The sequence below is a fragment of the Corapipo altera genome, unplaced genomic scaffold, assembly GCF_003945725.1.
Source record: "Corapipo altera isolate COAL_440 unplaced genomic scaffold, ASM394572v1 118, whole genome shotgun sequence".
Classification (NCBI taxonomy): domain Eukaryota; kingdom Metazoa; phylum Chordata; class Aves; order Passeriformes; family Pipridae; genus Corapipo; species Corapipo altera.
In genome coordinates this window covers 759,685-776,678 of record NW_020884991.1, presented here as the reverse complement: position 1 = coordinate 776,678, position 16,994 = coordinate 759,685, and the positions used below count along the sequence as shown (strand labels likewise).

The following is a 16,994-nucleotide window of genomic DNA, read 5'->3' as shown; positions in this document are numbered from 1 at the left end:
CCATTCCCAGGATCCCAGCGCCACCAAGTGGAGAGGAGTCTCCCACCAGGGCGGATAGGGAGCCCCGGCAGCACCTCAGGTCTCCCCTCCTCGCCCGGAGACACTGCGGGAAGGAGGTAGACAGCTTGCAAGGGGCATCGTTTTAAAGACCTCACTTTTTTTTCTTTTCCATTTTTTGGACCTACCATGCCGCAGAGTCCTAATGAGTTTTGGAAAGCAAGCAATAATGGTGTATGTGCTGTGGCAGTGAAAGTTAAAAAAAAAGGGGGGGAAAAAAAAGAAAGAAAAAATAAATCATGAGGAAGGCTTTTTGGCCCGGACTCCATGATTCCGAAAGGTCAGTGGTATCACTTTGACGTTGATTATGTAGCGGTTCTGGTCTCAAGTCTGCTCCCCTCCCCTCCCAGCGTGGTGTGCGAGGATTGTATTTGAAAGGGAGGAAGCAGATACCGAAAGTGATGGCTGATGAATTGTCTAAACCCTTCAGGGACGTTTCTTGTGGGGGCTTGGAGGCAGCTCATCCATAAAAGCCTCCCGGATGGAGGAGGGAAAGAGAGAAAGGGTGATGGGAATGGGGGTACATGGACCCCGGAGGCACCGCTGCTCCCCCCTTCCCTTTTGATCTGGTAGGGGATCGTAGCAGACACAAGGCTTTGGAGGTACCGGTGTAAAAAGGTGTGTATGGAGCGGGGACAGGCGGGAAGATGCAACCTGTAAAACCACACACACACACCAGGGAAAAAAAAAAAAGAAAGACAGAAAAAAAAAAAAAATTCAAACTAGGCTTTACGGTTTCCTGCCCCTGCACCTCGAACCGGCCCTACTGAGGGTCGCCAGGCGGGAGGTGGCGGGGCCGCGGCCGCAGCAGCCGTGCCCGGCCCTGGCAGGCTCGCTACTGAGGTGCGATCTTGGATTATTACTTTTTTCCAAACTATGTTCGTAAATCATGTAATAATCCGGCACTCAGTAACTCGGCCCTACCTTTCACTGGGTCGTTATGTTTTATGGGCTTTACTTAAAAATTAATGCAAACCTCTCACGAAAAGAGAGGGGGATACGGAGGGGGGAGGCGGGGAGGAGGAAAGGAGCGAGCGGGGAAACCTGCTCTTGATTAGTGCCTTCTCCGGCAGCGGGGCTGGAGCTGCGGGAGATCCCCGCTCCGCGGCCCGTGGGTGAGAGGCGAGCAGGGTCTCCCGGCGGGGCCGCGCTGGTAGCTGCGCGCATCTCTACGAATCCTTCTTCCTCCGAAATTCAAACGAGCCCACACACCCTCCGATGCTACCGATGTGCTTGTCGTCCCAGTCAGCCCTTGCAAGGGCTCCCCCCTCGTTGCCTACCCGACGAGCCCCGTTGTCTGGCGCAAGGGCGTCCCGCGGAGCTTTCCACGCAGGTTTCTGCGGGAAGGGGATGCCGCCCCGCCGGAGGTGGCGGCGGCCGGAGGGGTCGAGGTGTATTCCTGGCGGGGCAGCGGGGAGCAGGGAGAAAAGCGCAGCCCTCCACCAGAGCCGAGGGCACCGCTGGCTCTCTCTCCCCACTGAAACTATTTGTCTGCTCCAAATGGTATGGAAAGTAATTAAGGTCGGCGCACGTATGAAAATTATTGACAATGTGTAAAGTCAGAAATCTCATTTGATTGGAATGTAAGCTTGGGCGGGGGAGAAGCCAATCAAAAAGGTACCGTGTGTTCAGATCTCGGGCCAAAGCGTTTGCCCTTATTCGCGGCTGTCAATGGGGTATGCAGAGCAGGACTGGAGACAGGGGGCTTTTCCTACAGCGTTGCAGAGACACGATGAATCCCTGCAAGGGCTGCCGCTATTATTTTTGCACTGGCGCTGCTGGCATTTGCGCGACCTTTTACACTAAGATGTGTAAAAGGACGTGAGAGGTCGGCATGTGCAGGGGCGGAGGGTATCGGCTCCAACACCCATCTCTTTTGCAGTCTCCCCTCGGAGATCTGCCTGAGCCCTCAGCCTGTCTCCTTCCCGGGAGCGCGGCAGAACCTCCACCTGCCCGGAGCCGCCTGCTCGGCTGCCGTCGCCCGGCTGCCCGCACTGCGCCGGGATCTCGCCTCTGCTCTGATCTCGAAACATCCCGCTTCTTATTTTACCCCGCGTTTTATTTACACCGACAGAGGATGCTCGGAGACAAAGGAGTATTTTTTTTCTCTACGTCAGAGATGTTTTATATTTTTGGAAGGGTTGTGTTTCCTTTTAAAGGGGTGACCTATATCCTGACCGCTGTAGGGGGTTTATTTTGATGCTCCGGGAAGTTCAGTTGGAGCTGTGCAGAGCTGGGAGGGGATAAAATCTTTAACATTGTCATCTGGTATAGGAAACGCAAAGTCTACCCACAAAAACACTTGGTGGAAGTACTCAGGGTCTGAACTGACACTTACAAAACAGACGCTATCACACGCGCAGCGTGTCTTCGTGAAGGTTTAATCGCCGCGATATCCGCGCAGCCCTGGCGGGCTGTTGCAACACCCATATTATCTGCGGGGCGTCCAGGTAGTCCATCAGTAGGAGCCCCTGCTTTATCCCATCCCACATCTGGGGATCCCCTTTCTCCTCTATCCCATCAACCCGAGACCGCGGGGAAAGCACAGAAGGGCGCTCGGAACGGGCTGCCCACCGGGTCCCAGCAAACCATCGTCGGTACCCCCAGCACAGCCCCGTGGCTGGCTGGATATCAACCCTGCGTTTAGGGAGCTCAGGCGGAGTGCGGGCACTTCAGGCTCGCAGGGTGTCTGCCTGTCATGGTTCCTGTGCAATGATGAGGCTGGGGTGGGACGCGGGGGATGCAGGCATCCTTGGGGGCGGAGGGCGATGAGGGCTGAGGGGTTAACATTGCGACAAAACCTTAGATGTAGGTGTTCCCCGGAAAGTCTAAACGCTGAGAAACTCTTTTGCAGCCGGTTGAAGGCTGTGAAAGCGGGACTTGTCCGGAGAAAGGGGGTGGGGGGCGGCGGGGGCGGATATGTTCGGTGTTCAGTGCTCGCATTTCCCCTCCGCGGGGTCCTCCGGTCCTTGAGGCCCACGGAGTACCGACTCCCTGCGGGACGCCCCCAGGAGCCAAGGTTCTGCGTGTCCAGCGTGGGAGAGCTGAGTGGAGACTCCCCACCTGCTGAGGCCGATTTTCGCCCGGCAAACACTTCCCTAAAGGCAAGAAGAGTTTGCCCTTCGGCTGGCTTCTCGCCCAAACTTTGTTTTTCGCCTGGTCTTTCTCTCCGTCCTCGGGCAATGAACAAAGCTCTCCCGACCGTGAGAGTCGTGTAGCAGAGAGGAAAGGGAAAGGTGCGGCCCTGCTACTTTACGATCACCACGTTCATGGAGGTGTCCTGACCCAGAGTTAGCTTCCCCCCACATCCAGACATTGATGAAAAATTTCTTAAAATATCCAAACCCGCGGCGATACCCCAGGTAACTCTCTCGAAAATGTCACGAGAGGTGCCTGTTATGTGCCCAGGGAACGTATTTGGTGATGCTTTTGGGGTCAGGCTGGGTTTTTTTCCCACAAGGCGAGGTAGGCCCCTGCGTTTGCCCTGAATGTCCTTGTCTGCCCTTGAGATGGGAGGTGTCTCAACCCCTCGCATTGCCATGATCATCTCCCCTTTTCCTCTGCCTCGGGAAAGGAGGGAAAGACCAACTCTTCAACGAGAACTGGGAAGAAGGGTCCTGATGGTAGCCGTTGGGAAGATGTCTATTAAAAGAGTCACTCCTGCTGCCCATTGAGTACGCAAAGAAAAAAAAGAAAAGGGGGGGCGTAAAAAAAAAGCGGAAAAACGTCTCCAAACAAACATCAGGTTCGCACGGCTACTGCCAGAGGTCCCAAGAAGTCAAGAGGTCCCGGGAGCAGTACAAAGGACGGGACAAGACCGCTGCGAGTCCCTTCCCATCCCGGCCTTTCTGCTCCCTCCGCCGCAGCGGGACTGCCACCCTCCCAGCCCCCAGGGTGGTCACTCTGAGCCGCCGGGGACGGGTGCCGGGCGTTCCTCTGCGGCCGCTCGACTCCTTTCAGCTCGTTAAAATGCCCGCATGCCCTTCATGCGGAAAGGGATCTCTGTCAGCCGCTGTGGATGGAGATCTAAATCCAGGCACCCTGAAACTGACAGTTGGAGGAAAATCCTCCAGGGCTTAAGGAAACGCACTTTTACAATACTGAAGGGATTTGTTTAAGTTTCAGTCTCGGCTTTAATTGAAAAAACGCTTCTCATCTGCAGGACCTCAGAGGAGAGGAAAGAGCCTGAAGCACGCAGTTAAAAAAGAGAGGAAAGGGACAGAAAAAGAACAAAAAGTGGGGCGAAAAAAGGACTCAAAGATAACCGTAAACATTTATCTTTCATATTTGCCTCTCATTTTCTTAACTGGTTTAGTTTAACTTATTTCATTTAGCCCACGAAGCAGAGGGGACTGTGTTATGAACATGAAACTGAAACCGCAATAATGAAGAGATTTCCTAAAATAAAAACTATGATTATAGAACAACATCTGAGTAACCAAATCTGCCAAAAAGTTTAATTTCCGTATACTCTGGTAAAACAAACCAGTTGTGCTCCGAAACTGGGATCAGCTCAGAAATGGATACACCAACCAAAATAAACATCTCCACCAAACAGCAAATGCACTTCTGTTTAATCATAGGCAATTTAAACCATCTTTTAAAGTCTCAGGATCATGTTTAGGAGACTTCCTAATGCTATATTTCAAACAGGCATCTGCTGCTGCGAAGAAGACCTTGCTAACAGGTAGAAGGCGGCTGATTGAATGTGTTACCCCACTGTTCTCGTATCAGGACTCCGTCAAGTCGCGATTGAAGCAGCACTCGTCTTTCTGCCACGGTGCTGCCCTTCTCGGCTTTGTCTCATTGTGTGTCCATCTCGCACCGCTGAGAAACCAACGACACCCTAGTGTATCGTGACATCTTGTGCTGGGAGTAAATGATTCTTCCTGCTCGACTAATATTAATGATTCAAACGAACTGTCTGAAACGGGGGCAGGTTAGAGTGATTTACAAGCAACGACCTTCCCCCTTGTCTTTAATGCCTTCGGTCTGCCAAACATCGCAGAAATTACTTGGACATGTCATCCAAAGGTGACATTTAGACAGACATACCGCCGAGGAAGGCGAAAAAGCACCCTCATTGCCGATCTAGAGAGAGGAAAGATGTTCGTATTTAAAAACACGGATATTTAAAAAAAAATAAAAATCAGAATAGGTCATTAAAATGAGATCAGGAATCGCATGTTGGCCTCCCTGACCTTCGAGACAACAACAGGGGAAAAAAAGATAAAAGAGATAGATAGATAGATAGATAGATAGATAGATAGATAGATAGATAGATAGATGTTCTTCTGCTTTTTTTTTGTTTTATTTCCTTTTTTTTTTTTCAGTGGAAACAATTTAAATCGATGCCTCAAGGAAGGTAAACATGGTCTATCGACCAGGCGATTATTTTTTCTATTAAAAATGTGTCGTAAACATTGCCGGTCTCGGTAGTGTTTTTCTTAGCTGATCCTCAGATACAATCAAGCCATTTTCGGACACATTCCCATGTATGTAGCAGTGGTGATCTGGAGGAAGCTGTCGACGCCTGTTCAGTTAATTTAGGTTTTCTTTGTCTAATTACTGTGGAGCTTAGGGAAAAGGAGCCAGGCTCAGGGCAGTAAACTGACACTTGGGCTCTGTGTGTGGTATCCAGGCAAAGTTTGATGGAAAAAGCCTGCTTCCACTCAACTGCAGGTCACTGTCTGGGACCAGCCCCACCCCCTCCCTGCCCCTACCCACCAGCGAGCTCTCAGCACGGAGCTGCGCTAGAGACAAACGGACACACAGACACACACACAGAGCACTGCGGGCACGCTGACACGTCGTCCCGCTCTGTCCACGTCCTTCCCACCCCCGTGCCTTTGGTCCAGCATCCCTATCTGCTCTGCCTCTTTTCCTGCCGCCGTCCTCCTTGCCTCTCCAGTTTGATCCTGGAGCCTCCTCCACCATCCGAGAGCAGGCCTGTGCCTCCGCCGGCCCTTCTCCTCCCTGCCCCCTCCGGCGCCCCGTTTCCTTCGGCAACCGGCGTTTGCCAGCACCCGTGACCCACCCGTTGCACCGGGCGGGCGTCCCCGGGGGGCGGAGGGAAGGCGCATCTCTGATCCTCGGACTCTGCCCCCGTTGCTCTGTAAAATGAATGGAGTTTTATAGGGCTGTGGGGGTGGCAGGGGGTAGCGAAAAGTCTTTAAAAACAGATGTGTAGCAGGCTTGAGAAGCAACAAACTCTGCTGCCTCGGGCTCCGGAGGGTGGGCGACCCTCTTCATATGCATCTACGCCCGCACACGGCTGCGTCAGCGCCCGTGTGACCCGGGGTGCACCGGCAGAGCTTCGGGCTTGCAGCCGCTGGACTCGCCCCGGGGCGGTGCCGGGGATCAGCGGGCAAAGAGGTGCCTGTGGGGCCACGGGAAATCCGGGGAGGCAGTAAGCGGGACCGGTGCGGGGCCGGCAGCGGGAGCGAGCCGGGGATGGTGCCGCAGCAGCAGCGGCAGCCGCCGCCGCAGCAGCGCCTCCTGCACAGATGACGGGTGGACAGAGGCCAGCTGGAAAGGGGGTGGTCTCTTTCTCCCCCCTCTCGCTCCCCCTCTCCCTCTCTCTATCTCTGCTGATTTCTCGGCCGGATTCAGGGGGGTTGTGGGGGAAGAGAAAAAAATAATAGCAATATTGAAGGAACTGATAGGCGGTCGCGCTGTGCCTTTTACGCAAGAAAAAAGTATATATTAAAGAGTAACAGTGCGGAAGAGATTGGAGAGGGGGGCTCTTGCGCTTCCTCTCCTTGCCGGATTAGGCAGCGGGATGATCTCCAGGTGGGGGTCAGAGAAGGAAGCGGAGCGGCGCTGAGCGGAGCCTCCGCGGGCGGCGCGGCGCAGGGAGGGAGGGGGCCGGACCAGAGCCGGGGCCGGGGCCGGGCCGGTCCATCCCGCCCAGTGCCTGGCTCCGGCGGAAAGCAGAGGAGCCATTGCGCAAGGGACCGTGGGGAGGGATGCGCAGGGCGCTGCCACCGCCCCACCGCCGCCCGCCGCGCTGAGGAGGTGCCCGGAGGACAGCGGCTCCCACCGCCCCCCCTTTCTCCCCCTGCGGGGCACCCCCGCCCCGGTACCCACCCCACTCGGCTCCCCCCCTTCCCTCCCAGCCTCACCCCACCCTGCCCCATTCCCCTCCCTCCGCCAGATGACCACCGAGAGCGGGCAGCAGCGGCTGGAGCCCCCCGTCCCTCTCCGCTCCTGCAGCCCGGCTCCCGGAGCTCTCCAGATGAGCCGGCCGCCCTCCTCCGCCCTGGAGACCTCCACCTCCTCTTCCTCCACCTCCACCTCCTCCTCCTCCTCGGCGGCGGCGGCGTCCTCCAAGAGCAAGAAGGCCAGCTCAGGGCTGCGGCGGCCCGAAAAGCCCCCCTACTCCTACATCGCCCTCATCGTCATGGCCATCCAGAGCTCACCCTCCAAGCGCCTGACCCTCAGCGAGATCTACCAGTTCCTGCAGGCCCGCTTCCCCTTCTTCCGCGGCTCCTACCAGGGCTGGAAGAACTCCGTGCGCCACAACCTCTCCCTCAACGAGTGCTTCATCAAGCTGCCCAAGGGCCTGGGCCGCCCGGGCAAGGGCCACTACTGGACCATCGACCCGGCCAGCGAGTTCATGTTTGAGGAGGGCTCCTTCCGACGGCGGCCTCGCGGCTTCAGGAGGAAATGCCAGGCGCTGAAGCCCATGTACCGCATGATGAACGGGCTGGGCTTCGGCGCCTCCATCCTCCCACAGGGCTTCGACTTCCAGGCGCCCCCCGCCTCCCTCGCCTGCCACTCCAACGGCTACAACCTCGACATGATGCCCAACGCCATGGCCAGCGGCTACGAGGGACTCAGTGGCGGCCACCACGTCCCGCACATGTCTCCCAACCCCGGCTCGACCTACATGGCCAGCTGCCCGGTGACTGCCAACGGGGACTACGGCCCTGACAGTAGCAGCAGCCCCGTGCCCTCCTCGCCGGCCATGGCGAGCGCCATCGAGTGCCACTCTCCCTACACGAGCCCTTCGGCTCACTGGACAGCCTCGGGGGCCTCGCCCTACATAAAGCAGCAGGGCCTCCCCGCCGCCAACGCCGCTTCCTCCGGCATCCACTCCAGCGTGCCCTCCTACTCCCTGGAGCAGGGATACCTGCACCAGAGCCCCCGCGACGACCTCTCAGGTAGGGACCAGGAGGGGCGGCGGGGGCGGTGGGGAGTGCGGCGCCGGCGGGAGTTTTCGCTGGCGACAAAGGTTTCGCGCGGGGAACCCCGGACCACCACGGTGTTGGAAAAAGAGGTGCATTGTCTGCAAGAAGGAAAAAAATACGCGTGGGTTGGAGCTGCTCTGCTTCGGGACAGGGGGGCTGTCGGGGGGTTGGCGGTGGGTACGGCTGCGAGCATCCCTCCTTCTTGCCCAGAGCCAAGAAGGAGCAGTTCGAGGAAAGCCAGGCTCGTGCCGGCTTAGTGCCGGCTCGGTCGCGGCTCACACGTCCCCCGTCCCGGTGTCTGCGACATGTGCGCGGCCGTGAGAGCGGGGTTCGCCCAGCCGTCCCGGGCTGCGGCTTCACTTCGCGGAGAGCGCCGCCGGGCATCGCCGCCGCCTCGGTAAACCGCGCTCCGCGGAGACGCGTCCCGGGAGTAATCAAATAAAGGCGTCAAATATTACCCTCTAAACCCTGCGGGTGGAAAAAAAAAAAAAAAGTAAGAAGAAAAAACCCCTAACACCAAAACCACCCGCTTATCTTAAAAAATGCTAGAGAGATTAAAGCGGATCGAGTATATTTCTGCAACTGGAGGGAAAGAGTTTTCTGGTCTCTGTCTCCCACCCTTTCATTCCTCCCCCCACCACCCCGGCCGCTGATTACAGACAAAGTCTGTTCAGAAATATCTGAGCACAAAAATGGGTAAAAGATGTTGGGCTCTTACGGGGAATTTTTCCAAATAGCCCTTTTAAACGTAGGTCCCAGAGGTTAAGCAAACAAAGACAGTCTGGGCTGGACCACACCGAAGAGGATTTTAGCCTGACTTAACCCCTATGAGAGCGGGGTCTTGTTCAATTTTATGGGAATTTCAACAAGTAACAAATACAGGCGACCCTCAGCTCTGGGTCCCCTCCCGCCCCCTCCCTGGACTCCTGTCAATCACTTTCCTGTCCTGCGAGAGACGGAGTCTGCCCTGGCCTCCTCAGTCTGCTGTCGCCGTGGGGAGGGCGAGCCACTGGGCAAGTCCCTTTGCCATCATCGCAGAAGGGATATGGGCTGACAGGGGAGACCAAGCGATCGCAAATTTTTCTCCCTTAAAAAATAATAATAAAAAAAGACCCAAACCCCTAAATAGTCCTGATGTGTCTTCTGGGGAGAGGTGGCTGCCAAGCGGATCACCGTCCTACCAGCGTTTTGGCACAGAGGAGTGCGGGGACCAGGGGCGTCCCCAGGTGGGCTCCTCCGTGCCTACAGCGCTCTGCTGCTGAGGCTTAAACCAACTTTTCTGAGATATAGGCCATCCTTCCACGTGCTTTTTAGGGCCGAGGTGAGAGGCCAGTAGGTTCACAGGGGCATCCCCCACCGAACTACGTACTTTCACCGTTAGGAATTTCTGCTTTGGTTTGTTGTTTTTGCTTGGATTTCTGTTTTCTTTTCCTTTCTTTGAGTCTGTTTCCCTCTGTTTGCTTTACTCTTTGTGGCCGCACAGTCCAACACGCAGTGCCCATGGGGCCCACGCGTGGAGAGGGAGTGGGACTGGCACGGGGAGCAGAGCTGGGAGGCAGCTGCCTCCTCCTCCTGCCAGACACCTGAGGTAAGAAAGTCGATTCCTAGAAGAGAAATTTTCATCCAGAAGCTGCCCAAGAATACGCTTCTGAAACAAAATGCAGAGGGAGAGAGAGCAAGGGTTCTGGTCCCCCCGGACCTTCCACTGTGGTTTCCGAGGTCGGGGTGGTTTAAATCCCAATTGTTTCTGTTCAAGGATGGATATAGACTAGGATAGACCGTTGGACACTTAACGCCGACGACGAGCGTCCGTTTCCAATAGCTCAGATTTAATGCCACCACTATGCAAAACGGGGTTTCTCTGGTTATTTTCTACATCTTCATCATCTGGGCCTAGGAATTTAGTGTAAGCCACCCCCAGTTCTTGATTCACTAAAAATCCCAAACCAACTCTTTATTTTTTTACGGGGATCCAATTCTTATTAGTGCGTGATACGTAAAATGTCTGTGGCGTAAACATCTTAAAAGAGCGAAAGGAGATGCGGAAAAAAAAGAATCCGAGTTCTTTTATTTGTAATTATAACCAGCAATAATTTTTCTCCCTTTCCGCACAAAAGCAGCATCAAGTGAATTTCACCTTTCCTTTTCTCTTAGTGAAATGCAAAGCAAATTCAGTGGCAATCGCTGTTGATCGGTCAATAATCCTCTACCCGTGACAGCGTCAGGGCGGACTTAAAACCTCGAATTTACATCAGACCCAAGTATAAGAGAGGAAAAAATTGGAAACAGGAGGCTTGGTTCTGCTAAAAGGATTTTGAAGTTGGGGGGTGGGGGGAGCTGGATTTTTTTCGCACACTATTAAATCCTGCTAAATTATTGAATCAGGATTGTAATAAAGTGCCCCAGTTTATGGTGAGCATACCAGCAGGGTTATTAGAAAGCCGAGGAAATCCAGCGAAATAATCACTTTTATAAAGTGAGCTCTGCGGGGTGAAGGAAGGGACAATGCCGGAGGAGACGGGCTGTGCGCGCCACCGGCCGCCGCCGCCAAAGGGTTCGGCTCCGCCATCCTGAGGAAAACCGGGGACGTCTCCCTCCTGGGTTTTTTCCTTCTTTTTTTTTCCTTCTTTCTTCCTTTTTTTCTTTTTTTTTTTTTTTTCCCCCCCCCCCCCCCCCCCCAACCTCCTACCCCCTCCTTCTCCTTCTCTTTTGCTGCTTTTTTTTTTTTTTCTTCCCTTGACCCTCGGTCAGATTTGACAGGATGCCGCTAGCCGAGTTTGACATCCATACGCCAAACCAAACCCCTCTCTGGCTCTACCCTGCGGGCCTTGCTCAGGCCGGATCCAGTAGGAACCCTGCCAGACTAAAGATCCCAGCATGGTCCTACGGCGCGGAGTGTTGGGGGTGGGGTGCTGTTTCCCATACCATCCCATAAAGGCTGCCTTAGGCTGTGGGAAATTAAAATGAGAATTTGCAAGGTCATTTGGACTTGTCGGTGCCACGGATGTATTTTGCTTGTTGTTATTGATGAACCGTAGGGTGTATCTTATGTTTATGAAAACACGCAGGCGAAAAGGCGTGCACGCTCTTACACACACATACATAAATAAATACATACTGTATCAATACACAAATGGATCGTGATTGGAACTCAATCTTCAACCGTTAAAGTCAAAAGCAAAAACCTCCCAGGAACGGGATAGGGAGGGGGGGAGAGCGAGGAAAGATGGGAATCAGGTTTAAATGGCTGCGACGCGTGCAGGAAAACACGCAGGTGGCATCATCTCTTCGGGCGCACACACACAGACACAGACACAGACACAGACACTCCCTCATCTACCCCACATGCAGAGGGTGTACTAACCCTACATGCTGGTAACTACGCGGGTAGAAGGGCAAACAGATAGCAGCAGTGCGTGTATGTCCACACAGGAGGGATGCTCTGAGATACGCGTGCGACTGGGACGCGGTCGGGCACGTGTCCGTGGGCATCCACCTCCGCATGCCATCCTCTCCTCATCCTGCGTGCCACACGGTTGTGTAGTTTAGAACCTCCCCGTAGAGCAGGCACGGGGGCTCGTACGAGCACGGGTGCAGCCCCGAGCCCCGCGGGCGATGGGGGACTCCGGGCAACTCACGTCCCCTCCTCGGTCGGGGCTCTCTGCCCTGCAAACGGGGCAGGCTCTGCCCCGGAGGAGCGTCCAAGTCAACTGCCAGGAAAGCCAAAGAGGAGTTACCAAACCTTGCAGGGGGGAGCCGAGAGCCGGGGTAAGGAAGCGGTGTGCCAGCCCTATGCAGGCAGCCTCTCCTCTCTGCGGGTGTGGGAGGAAGGGCTCTCCGCCCGGGCAGAGCTCTCCGACTTCTGAGCAGCTCTTGTTATTTCCTTCTCTTGCAGTGGGACTGCCTCGCTACCAGCATCATCCCTCCCCAGTGTGTGACAGGAAAGATTTTGTCCTCAATTTTAATGGCATTTCTTCTTTTCACCCATCCGCTAGTGGATCTTACTACCACCATCACCACCATCAAAGCGTCTGTCAAGACATCAAGCCCTGCGTGATGTGAAGGCAGCGCTCCAACAGAGACAATCAGGTGGTGTTGAACAGAGCCGAGGTATAGACGGACCACCGAAGATTAAATATATTGTGCACTCTGATAGCATTGATAGTACACGAGTCACTTAGCAAAATTACCAAAGGAAGCAGTGTTTTCGGTCCCACTCCATCCCTTGCAGGACACGTGCAGCCGATATAATGCTCCAAAGCTCTTACTAAAAGAAAAATGCCTTGTGTGATATTTTGCCTTAGGGGAGACGTAAGTATCCTTATGCCGCCTTAATCATTTATCGCCTTTCTGTGATCTAAAGTATCGAGCATTGGGAAAGGGAACAATTAATTATATTTTTACACCTGAAAGTGTATTTGAATAGGAAAAATAAATCTCTCGGCTCAACACCTGCGAGGACTCCCCCTTCCGTTACTGCGATAGCAGGAAATTTGCTTCTTTATTTTGTTTTCTCCCCGAGCCCCACCAAGGACACTTTGTATGGACTTCAGCACCGACCAGTTGATATTATTAAAACAGTGTTGTTTAGCCATTTCGTGTATAGACTTTAAGAAAAGTTCATTTTTTTTCCAGTATTGCAGCAATACAACGTTTCGGTTTTTATTTTTACAGAAGTTGTTTTCTACCACAATATTTTTTAAAAATTATTTTAAATAAATCTCGTGTATACTCACACACTATTGCTTTAAAAGGAGAATATATTTGCACTTATGTATTCTTTTTACAGTTTGCAAAAATATTTTGATGTAAAAATTTTTTTCCAATAAAATGTATATAAACGACTATCATTGGACAGGCACTTATGTTCCCTCGGCTACCTCTGAGAAAACTCTTCCACCCCAGCATCCGAGGTCGTTAAAGATGCAAGCCCACATCCCCCAGCCGCTGGAAGTGGAGGAGGAGAGCGAGTGGCTGACCCGAGGAGACCAGTGTCATGGTTTCTGGACTGCACCTCCTGCCCTCAGCCACTTCCCACCCTGCTTTGCCCCGCTGTTGGATAGACTTTGAATTAACCGGGGTGGAGGACACAGAAGCAGGAGGGTCCAGACTGCACACTCCTCTCTTCGAGGACCCGTCCAGGTCCGAAACACCCTCTCTGCTGTTTAGGGACGCCTCCAGGTGTCCCCGTGTCCCCGTCCCACATAGCCCCCTCGAAGTTCCTCTGTGCCCGACGGGACTTTGCCAGGTGCGGGGGCAAGAGCCCCTGTGCAATGTGATGTTGGACCCGGAAAGGCATGTCACGGGTGGGCGGCGAGAGGGATCCGCGATAAAACCGTGGCTTGATGAGGGCTCGGGGAAGCACCGAGAAACGGTGTGGCCAGCGAACCGGGCCGGAGGGGAGAGAGAGGGAAAAAAGTGTCAAAAGAAAATTTAAAAAAGGTCCCCGAAGCACCCTAGGCAAAACAACTCTTGTCCCCACGATGCCAACGTGCCCCGTAGATGGCAAGCGGCCAAGAGCCGGAGCCGGAGCCGGGAGCTGCTGGCCCGTGCATCCTGCTGACGCCCATGGCCGCGTCGACCCCACGGCTGGGGAATGCCCACGGAACCCCCCCCGCTTCGACCCGGCGAGTGACCAGGAGCACAGCCCTGTGCGGCCCCACCGTCGGGTGCTGCCCCCCGAGCAGCCCGTCCCGTCCTACGGCGGGGACAGAGTCGCCCCGACGTGCCCCGCCGCCCGACTCTCTCCGGCCCCGCGCCCGGACGCTGAAAAGCGGGAGAGTTTCAGTAAAATGCTACATGCATATGTGCACACGTGTATATATATGTGTATATATATATATATATATATGCGTACTCACACATACGCACATATATAAAATTATATCTTTGTAATTATACATAGAGATAAGACTCTTCATCTCCTTAAATACACACTTATGCTCAGACATGCCCTTTTCTTCCCCGAGCTTCTCAGGGTCTGTGATAAATTATAAAGTCAGTTTCAGAGTTTGCTCCGACCACAGTGCTGTGTTTACATTCTTTCCGAGGCAAGCCTGCATGGTCGTAATTTATATCCTAAACACTTGAACGTAACTTGTTTACACAGGAATGACAGGACCTCAAAGAGAAAAAAACTGCCTTTCCCTCCCCGGCGGCCGGGCGTGGGGCTCCAGTGCCCTCCAGCGGCCCCTGCCCGCAGCGGCGCCCCGGCCGCCGAGCTGCGGGCAACCCCCTCAGCTCCGCGGCTTCACCCGATGTTGTCATGGCGATTTTTATTTTCTTTTAATTATATTTTTCCGCACCTTTTGAGTGCTGTTATATCCCAGAAAACGTGAGTAATGCTCACAGTGGCTGTTCTCCTAAGAAAGGGGAAGGATTTACTAGGGTATACTTCTGTTTTGGGCTTCTACATTCTGCTTTGATGATTTAAGGTTACTAAGGTTCCCTTTTTCCCGTTAAAGCTTCCCAAACAAAGGACTTTTCAGAACCAGTACTCTTTAGATAACAATATGTTTCTGGGTGCTGCCAGTAAAATGAACTCAGCCTCTTTCTCCTGAATTTAAGGGTGACTTAAATGGCAGGGAGGGAAAAAAAGCCGACAGATTTTTAAGTTAATTTGATCTGATTTTGTTTTGATATTTGATTTTATTGTAGTACCTTCTACCCTAGGAATTCAGGTTTTGTTTAGTCTAAAGAACTCCAGTGGTTGCAGAGCCAGTGAGATTCAAGACCAAGAGCTATGCCACTGCAAGAATGAGGTATTTACATTTTAGCCTTGCAGTTAAAAATTCTCTGCATCTTTTAAGATTTGTTAACAGCCATTGAACATGTGCAAGTACTTCATATTTCAGAAACAGAAATTCTCTGTTAGAGATGCAGCACACTGAGACTTCTAATCATAGCAATAGTGATGTAGTACTCATCTCTGAGACTTCCAGAGACTTACAGTATCAGAGAAAGTATCAGACAAAGCTGAAATTTCTAGTGTTATAACAAAACCAAAAATCTGGATGTGTATATTTAGTCTGAGCATTGCGAAAGATCCAGGAGGGCAGACCTGAAGTTGAGCATGCATTTACTAGTCACCCTGTAGGGAAACCTGTAGCTGTTATGCTGAAATGAGCATCAGGTGGTATAAAACATGGGAAGGTCTGTGTCTGTATAGCTCTCGGTTCTTGCTCTTTTCCTTGACAATAGTCTGTTCTCTTCCTTTTTATATCTTCATTCTTTGCCTGCTAACATGTCCCTGAATGCTTTGTTCTCTGTGTTTGGATTGTAAGACACCTAAGTGGGACTTTTTTTTTCTTTTGCAGTGCTGTAGTACAAGTAGCACCCAGCAACAGTCACATACCTCCACTGAGTCTGAAAACATGGTCACTGCTGACTTTTAGCCTAGGGCTTCAGCTCTTACGTTTACTTTGTCCTTACGGGTGAGCACAAAGGAGGATGAGAGCAGAGAGTTTCTAGGTACACTTCTGGTCTATCCCAATGAAAAACTTGTGTATCCAGAAAGCTACATTAGCTTTTCCAACCAGATCAGTTGTTCTAATGCATTAGTAATGTGTCTCCTGCAAACCTCGCCTCCCTAATGACCTTGGACTGCCACAGCTACAAGAAAGCTACAACAAAATTACAAATACTTAGTCATCCAGACTGATGGCATAGCTCACATTTGGTGAGGTGCTGAAGCAAATGGATTGAACATAGGCTAATCCAAACATTTCCATTATTAGAGCACACTAGGCAGAGTCTCTGTGGGACGGGAATGAAATCACACTGGAGAGCTTCAAACAGTTTGCATGTGATCCGCTAAAATCTTATATATATATTTTCTCCATTCTCTGGTTTCATCACAGTCTTACTGCCTCAGTGGAGGGATTTTGCTTGTGAGGGTGTTTATGTTACACACAAAAAAACCCACTCAACCACTTGAAAGCTGGGATCATTTGAACGATAATTTTAACATTGGCAAAATTAGCCAAATGCTGATATCTTATGTGGGATGTCGAATTTCTAGTTGGTAGTTGACCAAAGCATTCTTTAAAAGAGTCAGTTTATCAATCCCATTAAATCTTCTTGCCCGTTATTCTATTAAGACCAACATCAGATTAAAATCTTGCTGTGTTTTGGCTCAGCTGGCAAAGCACTTTTAGCCAACATCACATTTTCAGTTTAGCGCGAGAGTTTTAGCCTGCTTTGGAGGCAAAGAAAAGATTTTTATTTTTTTTAATCCAATGACAATAACCCTGATTTTATTGAACTAGAAAGATTTGCTCATAACATATACACGAGGTAATATTTAAATAAGACTGTTCAATAAAATGCTAGATATGTCACTTAGGCCCCGAGAAAGCAAGGTGCTGTTTTCAATTATAATTTTAATATACCTGAGCCCATGAGTACTCCCATTAAAGTCAATGGGATTATGCAGATGTTTAGGGTTAAAACTGCTTTGCTGGAGATGGATGATGGGACTAGAATTAAACACTACAGGTTCCTCCTATATGCTGCAGCTGAGCTCTGTATAAGAAAAGGAGTAGAATATACCTGATGCATATACAGGATGAAAATTAATTCAAAACATACTCTAGTTTTGAGTAGAGATGTATTTTATAAAACCTGCTGGCATTAATCTGCATGAAATACTGCCTTAGCTAATAAGAACACCCGGGCTTTATTTATATATTGAGCCATTTGATAGATACAAATGAAGAAAGAGGTAAATAGAAGCCAACATATTTT

General features: G+C 52.0%; 1 protein-coding gene across 1 annotated transcript; it reads left to right on the top strand.

Annotated features, from left to right (window-relative positions):
* Positions 1-7,198: 7,198 nt before the first annotated feature.
* FOXF2 (forkhead box F2) lies at positions 7,199-13,037 on the top strand. Its single transcript, XM_027666307.1, has 2 exons — positions 7,199-8,222; positions 12,145-13,037. Exons 1-2 carry the CDS (start codon positions 7,214-7,216, stop codon positions 12,309-12,311), a joined length of 1,176 nt encoding a protein of 391 aa, XP_027522108.1. The 5' UTR covers positions 7,199-7,213; the 3' UTR covers positions 12,312-13,037.
* The last annotated feature ends 3,957 nt before the right edge of the window (positions 13,038-16,994 follow it).

Bases quoted from the DNA above. Each gene is read 5' to 3' on its own strand.
- FOXF2 (XM_027666307.1), top strand. From the start codon at position 7,214: ATGACCACCGAGAGCGGGCAGCAGCGGCTGGAGCCCCCCGTCCCTCTC. The intron at 8,223-12,144 runs GTAGGGACCAGG...CTTCTCTTGCAG, and splicing joins CCCCCGCGACGACCTCTCAG to TGGGACTGCCTCGCTACCAG.